Consider the following 17,370-nt stretch of genomic DNA (forward strand, 5'->3'; position numbering starts at 1 on the left):
CTTAGGGATATGGCTAAGATATAGCACATCTGAATTTGTGAATGCAATGAGTAATGTTGGCAAGGCAGAAACGAATACAATACATTGACCCATCTATTATTTACCAGAATCGCATATTTGTCATAATTTAAGAGTTTGGGGTTGAAATACAAACTCCTTTATTGTAGAAGTAAAATTACTTTTTCTGCTATAGCTCAAAGTGTGAGGTTAGCAATTATTTGTTGTGAATGTGCATACAGGGGTCTTTCTTTGTATGATGAACGGGTTTGGAAGTGAGTCTCCCAATGTTAATGAATTCACATCCTTTTGTGCTAGACTGTCACCCGATCAGGAGAATCACAGCAGGATATGAGTGCAAGCATTATTATCATGTCACAGTGGGGTTGGGCTAAATTATCACCCATGGCTGTCTAACTGCTGTCCGATCACAGTGAGACATCTGCTGGGCCACAGCACTGTAAGCTCAGCTAAGTTCAGGTTGTATATGAACGATTGTCCGCTGGAATATCTTTTTTACATTTTAAAAACAAAATCTTCCTTTGGCTATTCTACCAATAAAATGTAGTTAATTACAGATTTATCTTGATAATATAATTGCAGGAAAATATTGGATCCACACTATGCTAAGAATAACAGGAAAGTTATCTTGTGTTATCCTTCCTCCCTGCTCTGTGATATTCTTTTATATCACAGCTGTTCTGTGTGGTTCTCCATTCATATCAAACAACAAGCACTGACAAAAGGCCTTAATTTGATTTCAGTTCTGATTTGGTCCTATCAGCTCAGTTATGACAGAGAATGAAATGGAGAATTAGATGATTAGACAAGTGAGGAAAACTCATTATTTAAGTCCGAGTAGAATAGCAACTAATAAATGATTGACAAATACTTCAGTTAACTAAATACAAAGTTCTGAGTCTTAAATTTGTGAGTGAAATTTTGAAAATTGTTTCCCAACAACATAAAATGTCACCTAGAAAAGCAGCAGACTTACCTGACAAGGAAATTACTTGTCCCCAACCATGGAAAAAAGAGTAAAGAGGCCAGTATATTTGAATTTGCAGTAAGGTATATAGAGGGGATGTTCACATCGGTAGTCTCTTTGAAGCACTTACAAATGGTAGTGCAAGTTGAAAGATATGCATGTTTTTCTTTATTGCTTATATACTGTAGCTATTAAGGTACTTAATATCATATATAATTCCATTACACTAAACATATTTCTTTTTTTCTACAACCATTGTGGCCATACCTGTCCCAATTAGCCCACATTTCAGTGTTCAGTGAGATCACGTGCAGCAAAAGACCTTCACTCAGTTTGAGCCCATCACCATTTTTTCTCCTTTCAAATTTCTACTGACCAACTTTGGCATTGTATTCCAATCATGCAGCTGAACAGCCTCATTACAAAGCTCGCCACACGTTCTTGACCATGTATGCATATTTCTGCCTGGCAGTCTGTGTAAGTGCATCTTTTAGTATTTTGTTGGTGGGCTTGATAACCTTTGATTCACACACTACTTTGGCATTTTAGAAATTGGAATATATCCATAATAGCACAGACACTTTGCTGAAAATTCTGCTGCAAGGGAGCCAAGTGGAGGTCTTCCAACTATCTCTTATATCCAGTCATTGCATAAACATTGTGGGAGAGTTGTAGAGAGTTGAGATGGATGAGGATTTATAGCTATGTCACTTTTCTTTCATTTCATTCTCTGCAATTTCAGTACATTTTGATCTATTATTTACTTTTTGAGCCCCATTGATGTCTTCCTGTCTGAGATACTGTCACACAGGGAGATCACAATTTAAATCCTCAAATTTGCATTTTCCACTCCTGTCTGTGGAAGTGTTCTATAATAAACATTATATTGATGTCCTTGCATTTTTGCATTAGGTACTGACATTTCATGGTGCAATAGCTTTCAATTTTATTCTGTTTTTAATGGTGGGGGAATTCATGTTGCTTTAGCATGTGTTCAGGCAAACCCAGTCTTTTTTAGTGATACTTTCTTTTGATCTCAATTATTCATACTCTTCCATCAATCATAGCTGGGGCCATAAACTGATGTGTGCAAATGTGTTTGCACCTAAAGGAAAATAATCTACAATGGACCAGTGTTTCATTTCTTTTATTTATTTTCTCTCATTGCTCCACCATGTCTGTATGCATTTTGACCCATCACAGTGTTCTGATCAAGATGGCAAGCTGTAAAGCTGTGAGTATTCCTTAAGCAAAATGTCATTAAAAATTATAGGATAACTCACAATCATGAATTGAGATTATGATTTGAATATCAAGGTCACTGGCCAAAGAGAGCTTCATATTTAGCATGTTCAGATATATGCTTACATCCCAATAAATGTATGCTAAAATGAAAATTAATTTTTCTTTTATGCTTTTATGAATCTCATAGTCTTTTACAATCTTCCAGTATTTTCATCATTTTTAATATTTTTATCCAACTCTAAAAAATAGAAAGTGAAAGTAAAATAAAATATTCTTAGGCCATTCATTTGATTGACATGGAAATGTGTATACAACACATCTAGACCATGCTGACAATATTTGAAAGACAAATTTTCTTCAACATTGAGTTTGACTTCATTATGCCTTATTTTGAAGTGTAGAACATGATCATGCATGGGTAAATATATTATTCCAAAATGGTCAAAAATAAACTTATGATGCACAGGCACTAGGATGCTATGTCAAAAATAACTTGTCCATCAGAGAGACTACTACAGAAGCATCTGAGCTGCATATCATGCACGTAGCGTTACCTTTTCACACATCTTTCACTGTCAATTCATAATGGTGAGACAACAACGGACCAACTATCATATTTGTGATACAAGGAAAAAAATATAACTTTTTGAACTTTAAATAATTTAATATTTACTTCTGAGCAAAGGTAACAGTGCCGACATAAAACCTATCTTGGAATACATGTGTTTCTTGTGAACTGGACTGCTCAATATCAATTATTCTAGTAAAGCAACAAAACAATGTTAAGCTCTAAAGACTGATTCCAGTTGGCATTTTTGCAATGCCTCTTGTTGTTTCAAATGAAATGTATTTAAGGGGAAAAACATGAAAAATGTGCCAGTATTGTTTATACTCAGATTTTTTGTGACTGTTCCCCTCATATCTCCGTGGCAATAACGTCATCATAAGTTTGTAATCCTGAGTTGTAGTTAATGCTCTTCCCCAGTTCTGCTTGGGTCTCCAGTTCAGTAGTCACCTCCCTCAAGATCCGTTCCAGGTCCTGATTCTTTTTATGCATCTGTAGATAGTTAATCTGGAGCTGTTTCTGGTATTTGATGACCCTGTCTTTTTCCTTGTTCCATGTTTGCCTCTCCTTTTCGAAGCTACTTGCAAGCTTTTCTTGAGCTTCCTTCTCTACTCTGAGCTGATGCTTCAATGTCTCCACTTCCGTTTGAAGAGATTCAGAGGAGCTTTGTCCAATGCGCTCCTCCCCCTGGCTCCTGGCAGGGCAGAGTGTGCCTGCGCTCATTCTCTCTGAGGCATGTGCGTGATCATGATCCTTAGATCGAAAACAGTGTTGTATCTTCTGCTCATTCGCCATCCCCACATCTAGTTGAATATCCTGAATGTCTTTCTCCAGTTTGACCACTTTCTCTCTTAACAAATCAGCCTCATTCTTCTTGCGCTGGAGTTCATTTTGGCATACCTGAATTAAAAACAAAGAAAATTAAGACATATACAGCCAGTAATAATAATGTCTCATAGTGCTAGCATTTCGACAGATACAATGAAAGTATAAAATGAAGTATCACAAAGCACTGCAATTATGACTGCCAAAATATGGCGGTAGGAAAACGTGGAAAAAAAACATTTAGTTAGGGTATCATCTTCTATCTTACTGTTCTTAGATAAACTGCGAACACTATTTGAACTCAGATAGTATAATAACACATTATGATCTCACTAACCTCTACTTCAATAGTGCGGGACTGGAGCTTTTCGCCATGGTCTTTATTTTGTATCTGAAGCATTTCCATCTTTGCTGTGATTTCCTTCAAAGATGCCCTCAGGCTGACTATTTCATTTAGCTTGTGGCTGACATCCACTTGGCAGTCTTTCAGTTGCTTTTTCAATAGGGAGATCTCACCTGTCTTCTGGCACACCTGCATTTAGACAAAAAGAATTATCAAGATGAGCCATTCCCGCATTTCTGTTTTACTCCTTATTGGCACAGAAAACAACCTCTGGGAAACCATGGCACTAATCCTACATTAACTGTTTTGATTTTGTCAAATCCATTTTAACTTGCAACCTTACTATTTTAATTCTGTATCTAGTCCCTTGTCATCACACAGAGAAGAAATGTGAACTGTATCTACCTCTTGTGCAAGAATCATACATTATTACTATTACTGTTAGTACTACTACTACCACCACTACTGCTATGAGAGCAGGAGCAAAAAAGGAAACTATTTGTATTCAGTGGGGCGCATGAGAACAGAAATGTATAAACCCTAGGTAAGATTAAAATGTTTTATTAAATCAAAATAACTACTGAAAAGCACAGGGCTCGTTACTACATTCCATTTCCTGGAAGGGCACTTATGAGGACAGCTTAGCACAGTTTGTCCAGCGAAGAAGCCCGTAGCACAAACCTTTATCATTTTTTCTCTCTAGAAAGGTTCCTTGGAGGACACCCTTTCATGTTGTCTTGTACATTGTGCAACTCGGAAATTCTTGTGAATGTTGCAGAGAATCAGCACAGTAAGGCATGTGCTACTATGTTTTCAAATTAAAATGATTTTGTGATTCCAAAACTTACCTCCCACTGAGTTTCCTCAAGTGCTGGAGCAAGCTGTATGCTTTCTGCTTCAGAAGACCTGAGTTTTAGCATGACAAGATCCTTCTCTCGGGTTAGTCTTAATACATCTTCCTGAAGCTTCTCTTTTTCTGCCTGCAAAATGCTTGATTCTTATTAATTTATACATGGAGTTGTGCAACATATACAAAGCTTGGTTCAAATATGGATTTTGTGGGAAAGGGAGAAGGTTTTGTGGGCTGACCTGGAGCTGGCTGACCTGCAACTTAAGTGTTTGCTGGGTTTTTGCAGCTACCTGAGACACTTGTTTCAGTCTGTTGGAACATTGTTGTTTTAGTCTATCCATGTCATCATCACAACACTCAAAGACATGGTACGTGTTAGCCTCCTTCTCCTCACAATTTCCCTGTTGAAAAGTGAAAAAAATCCAAAGGGGATGGTTCTCATAGTCTGACTAAAGAGGAGTGCTGATCTTGATGAAGATCAAGGTTGACAAATGATCGCTTTCTACCTGTAAGTCCTGTAGTTCAGTATCCCTTTCCAGCAACCTTTGTTCCAAGTGTTCAATCAGTGACTCATCTGTGGTAATAGGAGACCTAACTCCTCCCAAACTGTCAGAGAGAGGGCTTTGCTCATCTGCAGACACTGAAGATCCAGCGTCACCATTACCCTTCAATACCAGACCCCTGGCCCAAGAGCTTCTGTCAGAGCTGGCACCGTTCCCACCAGCCCATGGAGGAACTACTGGTTGCAATGCTTTGTTACGACAGTGTGGAGGAGCTGAGCTGCCTTCACTTTGACTGTGAGGACCTATGGAAGTGCTAAGGCTGCCACTGTTGCTGTGGGTACGAAGGCTAGACAAAGAGTTGCGCCCAGAGTCAGAGAGATTCCCTAAAAAGGAAAAGAAAGTATATTTTATTGAATGCATTTTTTAAACCCAAATAAATCATTTTTAGGGACACAGGCAGATAATTTTAAATACCTGAGAAGGTATAATGTTTTTGTCTTATGTCTGGACTTTTTGATTTCTCCAAAATGTGATCTAGGATGTTGTGGTCCGTCTCTATGGAGGATGTACTCTTGGGAATCACAGTCTTAAAGGCAGTGGAATGCACCAATGACTTCTCAGCAGTGGTCTGGAGAGTGAAATGACACAGTCAGTAGTCTCCCTTTTTTTGAATTTTAAATATTCGGCTATATTCAGCCCGGCAGAAAGCAAGCCATCATCTGCTTTTCCTGAAAGGTCAAAGACCAGCGGATAAAGATTATAATGACTGACTTATAAGGAGATATCATCACATGCTGGAAATGAACAAAAAAAAAAAAAAAAGGAATTGACTACTTCCAATTACGACATTAGAAATAGAACTACTGAAGGATGCAGAATTGCTTCCATACAAGCTGGCTATATTAGACACCAGAAATTGTTCATAAAATTAATTAGACTGCAGTAAGAGAAAAAGAAATGTTAAAAATGAACGTACTCCCCCTACACATCTTTAGAGGTACCATACCCCTCTTCCTTTTCTACTCTCCTCCCCCTCCTCCTTGCACCTCTCATCCTCCATCCGTATGCTGTCTCAGGGAAGATTAATAGCCCTTTTCTATGATATTAATAATATGAGCTACTGCTGACGTTTAAGAGGTAAAGCTTGTGAGCTCAGCATTCCTTCTCAGTCACTGCGTGACGAGGATATGGGCTGGCTTTCCTGTTCTTTTTTTTTATTTTCCCTTTTTTCTGTCTCTCAAACACTCATTGGCCCCTGATGTTTCCTTTACAGCTGCTTCCTCGATCAACCCACACTTGCCTATGAGAAATAAAGATCTAATGAAGAAGAGACTCACTTTCTCTACATAATCTTGGGGAGAAATCAATTCTCTAAGAAGATCGAGGTAGTCTTTGGCCTTAATTTGCCAGGTGGTGATTAATAAACGACAATGATTCAATACAGGCTTTGCAAAATGTGTACTACCCACTAAATTATGTTGCATTTCCTTTTCTTTTTTTCAACAAATTTACATTGAGGTCTTCTGAGATTGTTACCTGTGACATCAGTTCCAGTTTAGAATGCATTTCATAACTAAGCTGGAGGGGAAAAGTAAATATATTCTCCCGAAGCCAACATTATAGAAATAAGAAAATGTAAATAGCAATGATGCCAACATTTGGTTTAAAGAGGAGACTGATGCAATTCTGATGTGTGTCCACAGCTTGGACAATATAGGGCATGGAAAAAGATATATTATTTGTTACGATATTTTAATTCTATTTTAAGATATTAAGGAATTTAAATGTCCATTGTCATGTTTTTCCTCAAGGTTGTCACTTATCTCACATTTGTATGAGTCTCCTTGCCTTGGTCTTTTAGACTTCTGCCAGCAGCCAGTTAGTATAAAGACATGAGAAATAACTCAATGTCAAGAATACATCCTTGGCAGGTCTGGAAAGTTTTCAAAATAAGTATCATCATATTGTGGTGACACTAAAGGGGATGGTTTGTCTCCCACACCAGAATTGAATTGGACTGGACTGATGGGCAAGGTAAGATTGCTATTAAGGTGTTCATGGTTTGACATGTGTCACTTCAGTTTACTGGCTGGAAATACTTGGATTAGAAACTTAAATCTACACTGGCTCATCTCATTCTTACAACTTCCACATATGACTAGATTTCAGTCTGTAGTAAACACTAGCTAATGTAATAATACAACTTTGTGTCTACTGATGAAGATGTACATCAGCTGGCCATTCAATTTTTTCGCAGAGGCAATTTTCAAAAGCTGACCACGTATTTGACATGTAGGGAGTGATTTTAAAGTATCTTAAAAGGAAATCATGTAACATTGTGTCCTTCGTCCTTGTATTAACTCAGTGTTAAATTAGTTTCTGTGCAAATTTTGGCTGCCTCAAGATTAACAAGGTGCCTTGTAAATTTGTTTAAAACACAATTGTTTGGTAAAGGATTTCATACAATTGAATGCCTCTTCAATGCAACTTTGATTACACCATCTGACGACTGTCATTAAGGAGTTTCAGGGGAATTTAGACACAGTTGGAAATAGCAAATTGTCTTTTCAAAGTTAAAATGAACAACTTGCCTATCTAAACCTCTCTAAATTGCAATTTATTCTAATTTTCCGATTTTTTTTTCCCCGTTCTTTCATTCATTATCTTCACTGCTTATGCTGCACGTAGGGCTGCAGTGGAGCTGAACCCTACTCCAGCTGTCACTGGGCAAAAGGCGGGGTAGACCCTTGACCGGTCACCAGTCTATCATAAGGCAACTCAATTTATTTTAAAATATACAAATTAAATGTGTAAAAATGACAGTCTCTTTTAAGCTATCATGTCTAGTCTACATAATCAGCCTAGACATACCACTTTTATTTAAATAAATTTTGAAATAGGCATACTACTCTTCTTACCATTTCATTACAGTTCCCTGATAAGAGTCGCAGTTTTGGTTTTAGCCTGTCTGATTCCCCATCTCTGTTGGTTCCACCGTGACCTGCTAATCCTCCTCTGTGGTGTATTGACCTCGATTTATGGTCCACCTTAAATGGAACAACACATTTAATCCACAAGCAGAATAATGTATGTTGTTGTCTTGTCTCTTCTTAGTGAAATATTGCAAACAAGTCATTTGAAAACATGCAGGCTGACCTTGATGTAGAAAAAATCTTCACTCCGCCCTGACCGGGAGTGAGAAAGGCCTTTTTGGGCTTTGGAAGGAGAAGATGAGACCTGAGTAAATCCACACTTCAGTAACCCATCAAGACTGCAACCTCCACTTTTCTGGTGGTGGTTTGCTTCCTTTTTTAATCTAAACTCAGATGCTTTGCAGTGTTTACTGTTGAGGCTGTTACTGGTGATGAGACTGCTGACACTCCCCATGGTCATTTAAGCACAGGTGAAGAGGTCCTGGTGTCGAGTCTACACAATGGTGAAAGGAAGACAAGGCTTAGGACCCTAGAGTTGTTTCGTTAAGTTTTTTTTCAGGAGCCTCATCTGCAAGGTAAGAAATTAGAAATTCAGAGAACATGGTTTGCAAGAATTATTTTTTCTAAAGTTTCCAATTTTTGTCACATCTTAACTTTCAATGCTTCTGGTCAAATAAAGACATACTGTCTTGAAACAAATGGCTGTTACTAAATTGGCTGGGATTTGAAGGTCTTCCTTAATGAATCAACCCTTCGATTTACAGGACCATTTAGGATTTGCTTTTGCATAGAACGGTAGTATTGATCACTGAGAAAAACATGGAATTTCCATTCCTATAGCTTAAATTACAAATGTACATGCATTAAAATATCTTTATTAGTATTTTCAACATTCTCCTTAAAATGTTTCTAGTGATTTATTTGCAGAGGTAGCGGTGCTCTTTTTTATTGCCCCCACATCAATTTAAAAGGCAACCAGACCCCAAATGTTGCTTGCCATGATCTGTAACCCACAGGGAAAACTCCCTCCGTGATATCCTGCCGTGGGTGTGTTTGGCTTGTGAACACTTCAACCACCTGCTTCTCTCCCTTTAAGCAGTTTATGATGACCAAAGCAACAAGAGCACAGTAAGCAAGATTGACTGCCTGCCGTAAAACACAAAAAGGAACACATCGAGATTGTCACAAGGATAGTCCAAAATTTTGTTGTACTATGATGGTTTAAAGATACATCTGACTGTCTGTGCTTAAATGGGATAGATGAGGACCAGAGGGAAGGCTGATCAAGTATGCCAATTTTCATTCATGGTGCAGGACATACAAAGTTGGATGTTTTATGACAAGGAGAATAGGGGAGACTGACAGAGATGAAATGGCAGAATAGGGTTGATAGATTCATGATAGAGGGGAAACAGAACCCAATATTTACAGGTTATAATATAGAAATGGAAAAAGAAATATACCATGAAAGTATCTAAAGCCTTCCAATCATAAAAGTGTTACAGTAATTTGGTTTTGTCCAGTGCACATTAAAGTTTACGACCAATTAGCTTTCCTGTTATTTGATGTACAATTGTACATGTAGAAAGACAAGTCTGGTTGGCATTATAACGTTTGGATATTAACACCCTTAACTGATAAAGAGCAAAACATTAAAACAAATTAGTTTTACTTACTGTCTGCTGAGACTAAAAATCCAAACATCCATCTTCAGCAAGGCCCCAGCAGTCATCTAGTCCCAGATAAACTGATCATGCACAAATGTGTTTCTGTGTGTGAATGCCCTTGAATGAACCAGCAACAAATGCAAACATCATACTATCAACCGAGCCAGGAGGGACCCTGACTGTTTTGTGGAGGGGGTGGGCCTTTGTGGTCAGCTCGTACCCAGTTTTGCATTATAACTGACATGTAAATACAACTTTGTGTGTGTGTGTGTGTGTGTGTGTGTGTGTGTGTGTGTGTGTGTGTGTGTGTGTGTGTGTGTGTGTGTGTGTGTGTGTGTGTGTGTGTGTGTGTATCAGGACCCCTTGCTCCACCCAGGGGAGTAAGTGTACAACATGTGCACCCATAGAACCGGCGTGTGCCGCTCAAGTGATTAACGCCCAGGCTTCACAAAAGATCTTTTACGCCCACCATGACCCCCCTGCCCCCCCTTCTCCCAGCTATCACCCAGACACCTCCTGTTTCTGCATCAACTAAATGTGTAATAACCATTCATCCCGAATCTCCCTCCCTCCCTGTGTCTCACACAGTGCCCTGCACCCACACTGAACAAACAACACTTCATCTTGAGGTGAAAAAAAGCCCACTTGCTTTCTCTTTTTTTGCTCTTTGTCTGTTGAAGTGTGCCACTCTTTGTGTGGACGATTGTGTGCCGGTTGATGTATTCTACCCAAACAGCCCAGTACCATATTTGAGTGTTAAATAAATGACTAGTCGTCACAATAAGAGTCCTGGAGAGCTTCAGTTTTACAGTGATTTACCACCGTCCTGCCTCTAGGCTGTTTGTTCTTACATATACCCATACAATCTCTCTCTTTCTCTCCCAGAACACACACACACACACACACACACACACACATACACACACACACACACACACACACACACATACACACTTACACGCTCAAGACTCCTTCTTACACAACTTTTACGCAGCCATAGATACACACTTTACACAGTCTCATTGCTGTTGTACAACTCTCTCTTTGGCATTTGATTGTTCAGCATCCCACAGTTTCCGCTGTTGACGCTTACATTTTACGACAGCAGAAAAGACAAGGTACTGTTTTCCAGATGACCAAACAACAATAGCTGACAATATATATTCTCTAAGGTCTTACACATGTAAACCCCATACCATTTTTTTTTCTTTTATTCTCAACAAAACACCTTGAATATTTGTTCAGATTTTCTCTTGAAAATGACAAACGGATCAATTGTATTTTAAACTTACAGTTTAACACTTCATGTTATTGACTGACCATATCTTTTAAGATCTTCAATGATTTTTCTCTTGGGCAGCCTCACCCTTTGAGTTCAGCTTACTATTACCATTCTATGATTACTTATTTCTAGTGCGTGTGTTTGCAGTGGCTTAAGCGCTTTCCTTTTCCCAGTAGAAAAATTGACAATTTTACTTCTATTCATCACAAAAATTGGTGAATAAGTGGTGATAAGATGATAATAACAACATGATTTTAGACCTTCAGTGGGATGGGATGGAAGTGAACCAATGTGTGGGGAAACTCACGTCTAATCTCATATCTGACTGCCTACATGTTTTTGTCAGTACAAAGGTTTGCACTTTTTGAGGCGAGTATCTGTTTGTGTGTGTGCCAAGATTGGTGTGTGTGACTAAGTATATAAGGGCAGGCTGTTATCCTAGATTTTGAGCTGCAGCTGACCTGCCTGACACAAAGCCCTGTCCATGCTGTACCAGCTGACAATGCAACCACCCCCCTCCACACAGACACACTCACATGAACACAATCTCTCACAGCATAGCCAATCCATTATTATGCCAAGAGAAGGTGGCAATGTGGTCTAAAGCCTCAAGATTTATACCTGTCTCTCAATGACCGTGAAAGTTTTGCTCTATTTCCACTCTACCTCACAAGTGCCCCCGCCAGATGGCATCACTTTAATTCTAACTGTCTGCATGGTAATTTTCAACAGATGCATATATAATCTATCTAGTTCAGTTTGTCTGTTTTTTTAGGTCAGTCTTGGACAGCTGATTGTTCTTTGTGCATGTATGCATTGCAGTCTTAAGTTATTAATCCATTTACATTTTTTTATTTAAAGGCAAAAGAAACAACTTATCTATCACTGCTATAATGTTTTTGCCTGTCACCTTTGTAGCCATGTTTAATTTTTGGTAGTTTAGTTTCATTCTTTTATCTCCAACACAAAAAATTCTGACAAAAGACAATTACACTAGAAAAACCTTTGGTGACTATATAATCGCATTAAACATCTTTGAGATGGAACTTTTTACTATACATAAAGTTGAATGATTTGTTAAGGAAGTTTGTACGTTGGGATCAAGCATTACAAAAAAGATATCTTGAATGTTGGCTCTTGTGTTGGTAATTCTGGAAAAAAGATACACTGAACTGTCCATAAATCATTATCACAGTTACACTGACTAAGAGCAATTCATTCCCACTGATGAGTAAACTGTCTCTTTTATTCTGTTCTTGTTTTAATGTGAACTATAAAATACAGAACTGTAATGGGTTGTTTAATTGGCAGCTGTTAAAAATATCACATAAAATTTAGATGACACATCTAGAGATTAAATTATAGGAGAAGCACAAATAGTTTGCCAATACTAAATAGTCATATAATACATAAATGCTTGGTACTTGGAACAAATACATGGTACACATCAACTCTGGAGGACTTATCTAACTTAAATCAATGTCGATATTTGTTGATTCTGTAAATGCAAATAGCTGAACATATTGGTATTCTCGTGTTATGTAACATATTAGATAACTGGAATTGATCTGTATTCAGCCCCAATATGAGAGATGATTCCCGTGCGACAATGTAGTCTTTTCCATCATCCTAGTTATAACACGATGGAAACTCACGTATTAACGTGAACAGACAAGGAAGCAGCCCATGTGTGATTGGCACTACATCGTAAGTTTCCAGAGACTGACAGTGTAAATAATTGAGCGGCAATATTCTGTCTTTCTCTCAAATCCTCCGTCGAGGGCCTAGTTACACACAACCATGCAGTCTTTCCGCTTTGCATCTCTGCCTGTGTCATGGGGATGAATAATGTGGCATCTGGCAGCAAATCAAATGGGAATGAGGTGTTGGGGACAGACAGCCATCTATCTTTAACTTTTACTCCATACACATCCAATGACAAAGACCCCTTCCCTTCCTCCATTACACACACACACACACACACACACACACACACACACACACACACACACACACACACAATGACATCCAATAGCACCTAATTGGGTAATCTATTTAGTCCATTGTAAAGGAGGCTGTGCATGAAAAAGGCCTCAGTGCTGAGAAGCATTGAATACCAGACACTCATTACTGTCTCAAAGTGAAGAGATGGAGTAGCATCCACGGACAAAGAGAAAGGCGTGGAAAGTCAGGGTGCGTTTGAGAGATTTATATTCTGAGGATCGCACTCTACATTATAAACTGATACTTTTGTGTTGTTCAGTTGAAGGGGTTCAGACGCCGATGAACATTTTAAAAGAGCTTGTTCATTTGAAATGTCGTAGTACAACAATTATCACTCAACAGTGCAATCTCAGTATTTTGGTAGTGATGAAGTCCTCTCTTTTAAAACAGGCTGGCATTAATGCACTCAGCGTAAAGTGGAGCTACTTTTTGGTTGATGTGCATCTGAATGAGACATAGGGTCAACTAAACAATCCCCCTTTTTGGATATTTGGAGGTAAGGATATTGTCTGCACTGCTGGGTTTTTATGGCCGCTCCAGTACCATTTGTGTAGGAGAAGAATTTGCATAACTTGACAGCTGGAGTATATAGAATGTAATGTTTTATTAATAGAATCTAAATGCGAGCCTTTAGCTGTGAGGATATAAATTTTAAACATCCTTAAATTAAATAATCTCAAATTTCCCTTTTTATATCGTTATCGAACTGAATCCATTCATGCAGTATTGATTATTACTCTATGTAAGATAAGATAAGATAAGAACAACTTTATTTATCCCGAAGGAAATTGTTGTGCCAGAGTTTCAAGCAAAAACATAGCAATGATAGATAATATTAGGAAGGAGGGAGAATAAGAAATACAATAAAATATAAATTGTCAAGGTTAAGGCTATGAAGTGTTTAAGGTCTTAAGTACAAAGATTTGAAGATTCCCTGCGGCTGAGGGAAGAGGAATTAAAAAGTCTGATAGGTATGTGTATATGTCTACACTTTACTGTAAAGATCCAGACTTTTGGACTGTGCTAGAATCCATCCTAAAGCAGGTTTAAAAACTTGTGTCGGTGCTGTGCTAGACATTGCCAGCTCCATGAAAGTCATGAAATATTTAACTCCGAAGCTTTTATCCTACCCTGAAAGCAGCAAAATAGTGTTTTGTATGAAATGGACAAGTTTTATTATTTTTAGAGGATTTTAAATCATCACCTGTCCAGCATACTTGAATATTTATCTTTTCCATGACCCATTACTTGTTTTAGTAGGCTGTATCATTTATGCATGAAATGAAAGCCTCATAAATATTTACCACTTTCAGCCTATTATACAATGTGGACCATAAAATTGCATCCTAATCAAAAATTATATTTCTCTATGTTAAAATAAGCTGGAACATAGACATTTAGTGCACTATTTCTAAAAGGCAAGCATATGCATGTTTTTGGTCTGAAAGAGAATCACAGTGGAATTATGAGCCTTGGTAGGTGGAAAAAAATCAGACCTTCCCAGTACTGGGCCCAATTGACCCTGCAAGCTGAAGACTCAGTGATAAGGTTGTCATTCTTAAGCATAACTGTCCTCCCATCCTCCTAATCTTCTGTGGCAGTGTGTGTAGATGGTGTAATGGGGGAGTATGAGAAGATACAATGAGCTCACTCTCAGGGATGTATGTAATTGAAAAGCAACTTGAAATTTGAGCTGGAGGTGATACTAAGTGTCATGCTACAAAATAAAAGCAATTTTACTTTCCAATGGGGGATTGCTCATTTTAGGACAAGGGTCTATGGTTCCTTAAAAAGATCGAGGTATCAAAAGAATCTGTTTGATTTCATCACATTTAAGGAAAATCCTTTTTTTAACCTTTCAAGGGGTAGAATATACTGGACTCTTCTCTCAAAATGCTTCAACACAATTGTGAGTGCTACAACTTACAAAGCTGCAGGAATGTTGCACATCAGTGGCACAAGGCTTCTCTCATGAAGGAATGCTGTATTTGGGACAGTTATTTTAAGAAACCTCGACTCTAGCGGGTCATAAAAGCTCCAATGGTTTGTCACAGTCTATAGATATGAACTGGGCTTCACTCATTCCCACAATACAATTTTAAAATACCGGTATTAAGGATATTAAATATTCTGTCAAGTTACAATCACAACAACATAGAGAATTCTGTATTGAATAATAGAAAACAAATAACTCAGAACTATGCAGCTTCAAGACATGACAAGGGGGATTTGTTTTCATTCTAACTACTTATCTTTTGGAATTTATTACTCCCTTTTGTTTTTCCCTGTACATACAGTACAGTGCTGATGTGATGCTGGACAAAACTGAATATGCACTTAACAATTTACAATAGTGCCTCGCAGATTCACAGTCTGTTATTATTAGCACTGCACAGGTGGGACACTGCTTAAATTGGAATCACACTAAGAACTTTCCTGAGCAACTTTTGGTTTAACAGCAAAATAAATATGATGTGATTCAACTACCTACTTTAAAATCATTGGGTAGGAAACACAGACATGCTCAATTCATTCAAACATTCTGAAAATATCTACAATTACCAAGTGCCATACCCCTCTTTTTCTATAATTTTTGCATAGGGAGTATCATTTAAAGTCATCAAACGCTTCAGATGATCCTTTAGAAAATGGTATTGTTTGTACACCGAAGGCTGACTTGATACAGAGAATTAAAGACAATTTCCTTGAAATAAAATAAAACTTTGAACAAAAACATTTCACTCTTTGCAGGAATTCCCAAAACACAACCGTACCTCCAAGCTTTTAATGTAAAATTCTGTTGATGGAGGTAACTGAATTCTTCAATGCTAAGGAGCTTTAGTTTCACAAAATGGTAAACAATCAAACTTGAAGCAAGGTATGGACTGATTCTGCTGAAATAAGACATATTTACAAAAACTAAACAATATAAGACAGCATGGAGGATTGTCAGAGGATCAGATAAACCACAACAGATGATATTCTAATTTTCTAAAATAGTTAGGCTTTAAAAGCACACTAACGTCATATCATAATACCCATAACTTTCATTCTTGCTATACTGTAAGCAACCTACCTCCATCACTTCTACCTCCAGTCAGCTGTCGTCAGTGTTGCGGTCACTGCCTCTGATGCTCACATCCATGAATCACGCTGGACCAACCACTGTCAGCAGCTGGTTAGTTTGCAACACTCATGTTGAGGGATAGAGATATCTACTTTGGTTGCTGCTTTTCTCTTTTGGTCCCACTCTCACCTCCTTTTCCCTCCTGGTACTGTGCTATCAGTCCGTCCCATCTCTCATTCACAGAACACTCACATTCCTCCATAAACATTCTCTTTCTCCCCGCCTTCTCCATACAGTGCATTCTTGTCCCCCCCCCCACTTCTGAATTCCCTCCCACTCTCTCCTTCACTCAACATTAAATACTCCTGCCCGCCCTCCACACTCTTCCTGCTCGGCCGGCCCTCCTCCTCCCCTTCTCTTTTACTTGAACATCATGTTTGTGTGTTTTATCATTGTCATTCCTTGTTGTCTTAATCACTTCCTCATACTCCACCTTCATTTTTCTGTCTATTCTTGTTTAACTGCAAAAAACCTGAATGCCTATTTTGTTATTATTATCATTTATATTTCATGTGCCAATTTGTCTGACCATGTTAATGTGAGTTTGTGCATTTTATGTTTGTGTGCATCTGCAAGTAATTGATAAGTGGCTCCTTGGTTGAGAAGTCATTGAAAGTGGTACCCACAGTACTCTACCTCTGTGGTTTTACTCCGCTTCATTATTAGAGCAGATGCCTTTAGCACTCACTCACACTCAGGGGGTAGATCTGTTGTGTTTTAAAGATTGTAGTACAGGCATAACCTCAGCATGCTGTCTTGGCAGAATTGCTGTTTGTTATGTGGATACATCTACCATCTCTCCTTTCAGACTCAGTTTTGCCTTTTATGTGTTCATCATTTTTTGTTGAGTCTGGCTGCAAGCCATTCTTGTTTGTGTCATGTCACTTTTTCATCTCTCTATGTTCTTTTGCATTTTCCCATCCTTTCTTGTTCTCAATCTTTCCCCTCAAAAGTCTTTATTACTGCTGCATTACAAATAGAGGTCCTACTTCCCCTTCTCTCACAGTAAGTATAGTAATGTTATGTTTAAACATACTTGAA

The 17,370-nt window shown here is 38.2% G+C and overlaps 1 protein-coding gene across 2 annotated transcripts; it reads right to left on the reverse strand.

Annotated features, from left to right (window-relative positions):
* Nucleotides 1–1,300: 1,300 nt before the first annotated feature.
* lzts1 (leucine zipper, putative tumor suppressor 1) lies at nucleotides 1,301–16,572 on the reverse strand. 2 transcript variants are annotated; one of them, XM_086173967.1, is made up of 9 exons: nucleotides 16,279–16,572; nucleotides 8,473–8,742; nucleotides 8,235–8,363; nucleotides 5,791–5,944; nucleotides 5,320–5,699; nucleotides 5,053–5,214; nucleotides 4,812–4,943; nucleotides 3,958–4,152; nucleotides 1,301–3,695 (listed from the first exon to the last, which is right to left on the reverse strand). In XM_086173967.1, exons 2-9 carry the CDS (start codon nucleotides 8,707–8,709, stop codon nucleotides 3,147–3,149), a joined length of 1,938 nt encoding a protein of 645 aa, XP_086030093.1. In that variant the 5' UTR covers nucleotides 8,710–8,742; nucleotides 16,279–16,572; the 3' UTR covers nucleotides 1,301–3,146. The 2 variants fall into 2 exon arrangements, with proteins under 2 accessions (XP_086030093.1, XP_086030094.1); XM_086173968.1 differs by lacking the exon at nucleotides 16,279–16,572 and adding an exon at nucleotides 9,926–10,061 and having other exon boundaries at nucleotides 8,473–8,817.
* Nucleotides 16,573–17,370: the final 798 nt, after the last annotated feature.

This window comes from Fistularia commersonii, chromosome 26, assembly GCF_037954325.1.
Source record: "Fistularia commersonii isolate RoL2024-O1a breed Wild chromosome 26, RoL_Fcom_v1.0, whole genome shotgun sequence".
In the NCBI taxonomy this organism is placed as follows: domain Eukaryota; kingdom Metazoa; phylum Chordata; class Actinopteri; order Syngnathiformes; family Fistulariidae; genus Fistularia; species Fistularia commersonii.